This window comes from Cryptotermes secundus, unplaced genomic scaffold, assembly GCF_002891405.2.
Source record: "Cryptotermes secundus unplaced genomic scaffold, Csec_1.0 scaffold57, whole genome shotgun sequence".
In the NCBI taxonomy this organism is placed as follows: domain Eukaryota; kingdom Metazoa; phylum Arthropoda; class Insecta; order Blattodea; family Kalotermitidae; genus Cryptotermes; species Cryptotermes secundus.
In genome coordinates this window covers 544,233-553,083 of record NW_019725840.1, presented here as the reverse complement: position 1 = coordinate 553,083, position 8,851 = coordinate 544,233, and the positions used below count along the sequence as shown (strand labels likewise).

Sequence of the window (8,851 nt, the reverse complement as noted above, 5' to 3'; positions counted from 1 at the left end):
CAGAGAGTATCAGTGATTTAACCCATGCTTGAACGTTGGGGTCAGGCCAGATTCTGCCAGATCTCTCACTATCAGATACAGCTGACACTTAGAGGCTGCTTTCTACTGCATGTAATTTGTATCTACATAAAGAGATGGCAATATTTGATTTTCAACATTATCTGCCTAGAAGAGTTCTGTTATCTGGGATAAAAGGCTGCACAGTCAGTTAAAATTCAACTGACGTTTTGGAGAAACATGTCACTTCCATCTTCTGGGTCGAAGACTAATCCAAGCAAGAAACCAGAGTGAAGCAGTTTCAGACGTCAGTTTTTTACTTTCAACGCACTACATGACGTTATATTCCAGATGAAAGCTATTGAAAGAACCTTTCCAAATTCCAAAAGAACTAAACAGCTCTTTGTAAGATTTGAGGTTTTCACGGCGGTGACTATGACGAAAGCAGTCTTCTGGGATGTGGCACCGTGTAGATGTGGTGTTGACCGACGTTCCTCCGAAACATCAGTTAACACCACACCTACACGGTGCCACATTCCAGAAGACTGCTGTCTTCTTAAACATCTCTTGTTTTCTAAAATATGTAATGTTGAAATAATAAGAAATGTTTACATAACCTTCATATAAATTTCCATTTGCAATGTTGGTACACTAAGAAATTTGAATGGAACTCTTCAGTGACAGTGAATTCTAATTTTCTGGTGATGTATGACCAGTAAGTGATGTGATACGAGTGCAATATGGAAAATAATCTCCAGTGGTACCCAGAGTGTTGCGTTTATGAATGCACTTATTATGAGGTTACAGTGATTTGCAGGACTGTTATGTCCCTAACAATATGAGTTCTATTTATAATAAATTATTTATGAATAATTTTCATATTTTAGTTTTTGCAATTCATTGCCTTAGTTCTACTCCCATATTTTGTGGAACAGTGAAAATAAGGGTAAAATGTTTGAAACATGAATAGTTGAACATGGGAGACAGAAAAAAAAATTGCCTTTTATAATTTATGTTCTGATTTTGCTCAGTTCAATCATGGATATATAGCCCTTATGCTTGAAGGAACTCAGTGCAATTATATCCTGAAAAATAATGATAATTAACTAATGTGGCAAGTTCTTAAAGAATATTCATCTTTACATCTACTATGCATGTGTTCAAATTTAAATGATGACACTCAGTGAAAAGTAACATGTAGAAAATATTTGTTATCTTTCAGTTAAAACTGTTATTGAATTACAATTTGCAATAATACAAAGCAACTAGCACAATTAAAAGAAAATAGACAACCACAAAGTGTAAGGGATGAGGGTGTTTTAGATATCTGTGAAATAAAGGAACCATCCCTGTACTATGGAAAGCATTCGGTTAGATATTAATCACTTCAGTGTTTTCTGTCAACAGATGGCACAAAGTGTGATACATGATTTGAGGAAGGAACAGGCTTTCACTCTATCTATTCCTGTGGCCATTTGAAGGTAAACTGTGAAAAATATTGGGGATTTTTCTGTGCAACTGTATTGACCTCTCATCAGCTTTGAAATTTCTAGAAGATAGTTGTATCACAGGGCTCGGAAATCTAAGGGCTAAGAACAGTCATTAAAGGAACATAATTCTTGCTAACAATATTTCTGAATTTATTAAAATGAGTGCGCCATGAACTGCAACATCCTGCATACCACTGAAATGTGCATGGGATAATGTTTGTGCCAGCAACTGGTTTTAATCATGCATTAAATATTAATGTAATCTCTGACATAATTATGTGACTACATAACTAAACCTATTATAATATATCACCAACATATTAAATGCTGAATTATAACAACAAAGAATTACACAGCTGAGGTAAAGAAAACATGGAGCCCTATTAGAGGACCAGCAAATCTAAAGCCTTTTGTGGGGCTTGAAGCACTGGTCTCGTTTTTCCAGATTGGGGACTCTCTCCACCAGTTACCCCCAGTCAGGAAGTGTGAGTATTGCTAGAATACTCTGAGTTGCCAGACCGTCCTCACATTGGATGGTTATATTATGCACTGCAAAATTATTATGCCCCATTTCTGTTCTCAACACAAAGTGATATTACTTCAAGATAAATTTCTCTTTCCAGTGTGAATAATTCTATTTAACACGTTAACTACTGTCTTTAATATCAGTCACTTAGTGAAGTTTAGTTTGACAACACTGTACACTGGAAGATTAGGGCCAGTGTAAGGGGGACAGACTAGAGGTAGCTTAGCAGAGAAGGGAAAGATTCTTCCAAAAATCAGAGGTGGTAGTTTAATTCTCACTCATAGATCACATATTTTCTTGGGGCTTTGATACACTAGCCACATTGTACCCCCTCTTCCCCATAAGTCTTCATGGCACAGAGCTTAATTAAGCACAGGGACAATTTTACCTTTGCAGGGGAAAAGATATGAAGAAAGCATAAGGAATAAATGAAGGAACACACAAAGAGATTAACAAACTATTCATTACAACTGCCATAACTTTATGCCTCAACCAACTAACAGTTCTAAATGACCCTGCGACTGGCACAAACACTGAGAACAGCTGAAACCTGCAATGGAAGATTGTTATCACAGTACAGTGCAATCCTCCAGTACAGGTTCTGGCTCTATTGCATGTTAGTATGCATGTATGTGTGTATGTGTGCGTGTATGTGTGTGCGATTGTTGATCTCATTACTCAGATTTCTGTGATCGCTATGTTAGGATTCTGAAGTGCGTTTATGGGGCTGAATAATCATGACCAATGTCGCACTAATGTGCCACTAATGATCCACACTAATAAACAGAACACAAGCACCGACGCAGAGAGGTAGGCTCTTCCGCAGTTGCCACACAACTTAATCTCACTCTCCTGAAAAAATAACAGCAACACATTTAACAACGCTCTGTACCATACAAATATTATGTGATGCTATATAGTTTATGTATTATGTACTACACAGTATCACATACCAGAAATCATAATCTTAACCTATCGGCATCAGCTAATATAGTAGTACCATGTAACACTTGGATGAACCATGGGTTTGTTTACAAAATTATTCCATTTTCTTATTATTACATAATTTTGGCTTTTCCTCACAGATAGCAATGATATTCAGCTTTTGGTTATACCTTAGAGCGCCTCAGTAGCACACTTGTGCAATCCCAGCATTCATGGTACATCTTAGTGGCAGTTAGATACTATTTTTTGTAATTTTTTCCATAAATAAATACAACCTCAATTTATTTTCCTGTGTCCAGAAACATCAGTTCCAATGGGTTAATATTCACTATAGGCTGCGCCATAGCTCAAGCTCACTGGTTTCCCACCGTGGCGATCAAGTGGGATTTGTGGCGGACAAAGTGGCGCTGGGGCGGGGTTTCTCCGAGTACTTCGGTTTCCCCTGCCAATCTTCATTCCACCAATTTCTCCATCATCATAATCATCCGGGCAGGCTACGATAGGCCAATCAGTGGCCGCCGTGCCAAGTGGACCCATTTGGACTCCACCCCCACTAAGTGAATTTAAAAAAAAAAATTTTTTTTAATATTCGCCATCAAAGAAAACCTGAAATTTCAAATATCAAATCATCTTATCCATAAAATAGTATTGGGATGTCTGAAGAGAAGATAGACAGATCAGCTGGAGACATAACACGTTCCACAGCTTAATATGTTGAGAAGAAGGTGAAACTTTTATTCAGAGATCAACTGCTTAACCAAAGGAAGGATCAGATATTCCTTGCATCTACAAAACTTTGTAGGATTTGGGTAATTATATCCACGTGTTAAGTGAGCTATCTGCAAAGCCATTCAAAATTATCACCCCCGTGTTCAGCAAAACATCTCTGATTCTATATAGGATCAATATTGAACGCCTTGGGACTCACCTCCGGGTGGTAATTCATGCACTTGGGTGGCCGTCGCCTGTACATCACCTCCTGTGGTTTGATACGACACTGTGTGGTAACTGCCACACCCTGCATTGACTCATAGATCACCTCCTGTGGTGTGATACTCAGCTGTTTACTGCCGCACGGACACAGCGTGTCCACAACCAGAAGGATGAGGTTACTTCGTGGGATCTTCTGAACGCTGAATGGTCTAGGGTAAGAAAACATGCACAGCTCTGAGATAAAGGACAATTCTCAGGAGACTTGAGGTTGCCATAGTGGTGACTGTCCTCAGGGATGTAAAGCTGTGCAGTATAGCAGACTGTTAGTGACATTTCAGAAGAGCTGCTGACTCCAGGAAGAGATACAGCTAAAGGAAGAGGAAAGGTTAGGGACCTGATGAAACCAACTGAAGTATAGATGATGGTGAAATAATATGAAGCCATTAAATTGTTGGAGGACACATATATGGACCTACAGGATAAGGTAAGATAGAGCTCCATGCAGGCATGATGAACTCTGCCAATGCAAGTCATTGAATCCCTTCACTTCCTTCATGCAAGAACGTAGGACACCTCCTCTTTATGATTTACGCTTAGTTAGTTCTTGACCAGGACTGGTGTACACTGCACCTATTAGTGTGTCCTGCCTCTTCCCTTCTTCTGTACCCTTCTTATTAGTTGTTCCTGTTTCTCCCCTGGTTATTTATATTTACTGTCATGGTAGTTTAGTTGGTTGAGGCACTATGCTACAAGCCGGAAGGTCATGGGATCAAATCCCGATGAGGTGGATTTTTTAAATTTACCTAATCCTTCAAGCTGCTTTATGGCCCCAGGGTCGACCCAGCCTCTAAAAGAAATGAGTACCAGGAATTTTCCTGAGTGGTAAAGGGCAGCCAGCGTGTAAGGCTGACAACCTCATCGCCATCTATGAGCCGATTGTCTAGAAAATGTGGCAACCGCAACATCTCACAACCCTATGGGCCTCCAGGGATACCATTACTTACTTTACCGTCTACTCTGATCTCTGAATCAGCTCCTGTTAATCTTCCATCACCGCTCCCTTTCACTGTGCCTTTAAATAGGGCCCCATTAAGGATCACTTTGTCTTGCCTGACTTCCTTCTGCTGCCTATTGGTTCATTACAAGCAGCAACGAAAGCCATTATGACTCCAAATCTCTTTACCTTTGAAAAACAACACTTCTAGATGTCTGAGACGCTTTCCTTACTTCCATTCTTCCACTCACATCATTCCCAATACTCAAGCAAGCCACAACAATCTCCTTCATGCTGTATGATTTTGAGGTCTGGGGTTTGGTTCATAACTCAGACACTGAACCCATATGCTTTCTGGTTCATTATTCACAATAGCACTATTTTGTGCTTTATAGCATATTCAGCTGTCTGAGGCTGTCACGGCGGTGACTATGAAGAAAGCAGTCTTCTGGGATTTGTCACCTTATACATGTGGTGTTAACTGATGTTTCAGAGGAACGTATCGCCTCCATCTTCAGGGTAGAAGGGAAAATATCAGAAATCCACAAGCAGTCTGCTTTTACCAGTTCTCATGGTCTCTTCGCTTGCGAATTTCTTATATTTTTCCTTCTACCCTGAAGATGGAGGCGATACGTTCCTCCGAAACATCAGTTAACACCACATATATAAGGTGACAAATCCCAGAAGACTGCTTTCTTCATAGTCACCGCCGTGACAGCCTCAGACAGCTGAATATGCTATAAAGCACAAAATAGTGCTATTGTGAATAATGAACCAGAAAGCATATGGGTTCAGTGTCTGAGTTATGAACCAAACCCCAGACCTCAAAATCATACAGCATGAAGGAGATTGTTGTGGCTTGCTTCAAGCGAAGCATTTGTTTAAGAAAACGACAAAGAAACTCACTCAAGATAGTGAGTGAGCCGGCTGAGGTTCGAACATTGTTCTACCTGTAGAGAAATCTAGAAAACTATCACTAAACCAACTTGCATGTTTCAAACAAAGGGTCTATGGATACCGCAGTGCACTGGCTAGGGGAGGAAACAGAGCTGCAAGCAGTACAGTTCAACAGCCGAGGGGCACCCACCTCTCGCACCCAGTGATATGGCAGTTCGTCAGCTTGCCCTTCAGCGGGTTGAATTGTCCACTGGTGTTGAGACGGTCAGGTTGCAAGACATACAGGTCCACACGCTTGTCACACGGTCGAGGCATTGTCCTGTTGTTTGCAAGCGGTGATGTTGGTGTGCTGGGGGGAAGCTGCTGTTTTATCTGCGTCTCTGAAGGGCTGCCTCCGTTCAGTACACGTGTCTCATCTCGTGTTGAGTACTGGTCAAAATTGTTGGTTTCATAGTCTTCTGAGTAGACAGTACCTGAATTCAACCCAATCCTCAAGTGAGAAAATCTTATTTTTATATGAAGATTATTGTCTTCTAGAATGTGATGCTGTGTAGTCTGACGGATATTTACCAATGTTTCGGAGGAATCTGCTGTGCCTTCTTCAGGATAGAAGATGAATATGAAGGCAGCAGGTTCCACAGAATGTTGGTAAATATGTAGCAGACTACACTGTGGTACACCTGATAGTAATCTTCAGTTACCACTGTGAGAACCTTGTATCTCAGAGACCATTCTATAAGATCACAACATTGAAAGGGTTAATGTGTCTATACTTGCCATCATCATCGGAGAGGACCCAGTTGGGGAACAGGTTTATCTGCATGGCAAGCCACACCACACGGCTGAATGCCCACTGCAAGAGCCATCTAAATGGCTGCAATGCCTGCAACAGTTTTAAGTTTGTATGTACCAGTTGGATCAAGCAGAAGGCATTTTTTTAAAAAGATGATGAAAATAGATGGGTCTATGGGATTGAACATCACATGTTTGAGATATAGGTACTAGAAGTCCATCTTGCTTACAGAGGGTCGGGTGGCGTCATCACTGTATGGAGATTTCTGATCAAGGCAGGCTCCCTGGTAGTCATACACAGCCACTTTCTTGTAGATGCGATCCTGCACAAGTGAGTCCATGATGGTTCCATCAATTTGACCAAAGAATTTTCCTGTATGATCTGCACTTTCGGACAGGATGATGAATCCATTGTTGTCCAGTACGTAACAGTCCAGTTCTTCGGATGCACAGGTCTTCTTGCACCCCATGCACTATGGGCAAAATTACATGTGTTACTGCTTATGTAATTAGAAATGTGGACAACACTGACATCACACATTTCTCGTCAGTCTCAATTATAGCTTACACAAATCTACAGCCTGCAGAAGAAATTCGCCACTGCATAACTAACTTCATGACGTAGAACATTTAATCGGGATTACTGGGATTTTGGATTTCGACCATTGTCCAGTAATCTGAAGAACACTGATGAACACAACTTTTCAGAAACCAGACCTGTTGTCACCCAGTGAGGGGGTGAGAGACAGCAACTCTGTTGGGTCCATTAGAAAGACCAATCTGGGTTCAGTGATTGAGGGTAACTCTTTCTAATGGACCCAACACACTCGGTATCTCCTGCTCCTTTACCTAAGGATGAAAAAGGATTCAGTTTCCAAAACGTTGTGTTCTTCACAATACCAAACGATGGACAAGTACAAAAACCCAGCAACCCTGATTGTTATACAGCATCATCAGAGTCCTTCAGAATCTACTAGTAGAATACGTCTTGAGAAGCTGACAGTTACTGATTGTGTTGGACACAAGTTGTCCTGGGTATGTTACAGTGGTGGTCTATGATGGACGCACTAATAAATATTCAGGTTCTGTACAAGGGAGGATATTTCTTGACTAGTTAGCAATCATCAGCTTCTCATTAAGGATTCTGAAAGTGACCAAGCGGGCTCAAGTGCTAATGCTTCTGCCATGTACTCAGAAGGTGCTTGCTTCAAATCTTGGCTAGAATACTGACTAATCTAACTGAGGCTTTTTGTCATTATTCTCAGCTTCTATAGGCAAATTCTGGGGTGGTGCCTCAAATTAGGTCACGTCCAATTCCTCCACATCCTTTATAATTCATTATTCACTAATCATTCTACCACTAGACACTACATAATCTCGACTACTGATATCATTGTCAAATAGGGTAAGGTTGTAGTTGTCTGTACGCTTAATGGAGCACCATGGCCAAGAAGACGTAAGAAGGGAGTACAGCTATAGCTCCATGTATTATTAATCTTGACACGAAATAAAGGTGAGTGGTCAGGTTCGTATCTGTAGCACTCTTGTCTCCAGTACCCACTGGATAGGAGCTAATCTGGATATTGCGAAGAGGAATATCTCTTGCCCTTGCTGGGAATCAAACACCAGCAGCTTTGCTGTCTCGCCCTTAGTCTAGTTCCTACACTAACTCATCTATCCTGGCTCCCACATCATTAAATCAAAAATAAATAAGGACTTTGCACCACAGAACTACAGTGAAATTCGTATTTAACAAATCCCTAGAGGAATGATTTTTCTTACTCAGGGGTTATGCAATAATTACGTCTAACCATTGATTCTAATTAATTATAACTTTACTTGTCAAAGATTACAGCTGAGAGTGACGACTGATGACAAAGAAACAAAAATGAAAAAATCGGTTTTCATGTGAACCATAGTCACACTAAACTGATGTATGAAGATCAAATATTTTTTACGATAAATGAGGATTATTTACTAAATCAAAATTCAGAAAATATGAGAAAATAATTAACTGTTTTTGTGACTTCAAGAAATATTTGTCAAATATGGAATTTCACTACAAACAAGAACAATACATCTGGATTTAATGGTAGTTATGAGATGGGTAGATGGTTCTGAATTGTCGGCAGTTAAGGATTTCAAAGGAGACAGTTGTCATCTATTTCATAATACTGTGCTACAATTAACCTGGTCAGAATGAGAGAAATCACAGAAACCCTCAGTCAAGATAGTCAGTACCCCAGCAAACATTCGAACTAGGCAGCTTTTGACAAG

At 40.3% G+C, this 8,851-nt stretch overlaps 1 protein-coding gene across 6 annotated transcripts in view; it reads right to left on the bottom strand.

Annotated features, from left to right (window-relative positions):
- Positions 1–500: 500 nt before the first annotated feature.
- LOC111863613 (voltage-dependent calcium channel subunit alpha-2/delta-3) overlaps positions 501–8,851 on the bottom strand; it is a 103,259-nt gene continuing 94,908 nt past the window's right edge. For all 6 annotated transcript variants that reach the window (XM_033751132.1, XM_033751134.1, XM_033751133.1 and 3 more), the window contains 5 exons: positions 6,805–7,047; positions 6,560–6,665; positions 5,973–6,255; positions 3,887–4,100; positions 501–2,865 (listed from right to left, as the gene is read on the bottom strand). In XM_033751132.1, the coding sequence (XP_033607023.1) occupies positions 2,749–2,865; positions 3,887–4,100; positions 5,973–6,255; positions 6,560–6,665; positions 6,805–7,047 (963 nt within the window). In that variant the 3' untranslated portion in view covers positions 501–2,748. The remainder of the gene's footprint in view (positions 2,866–3,886; positions 4,101–5,972; positions 6,256–6,559; positions 6,666–6,804; positions 7,048–8,851) is intronic.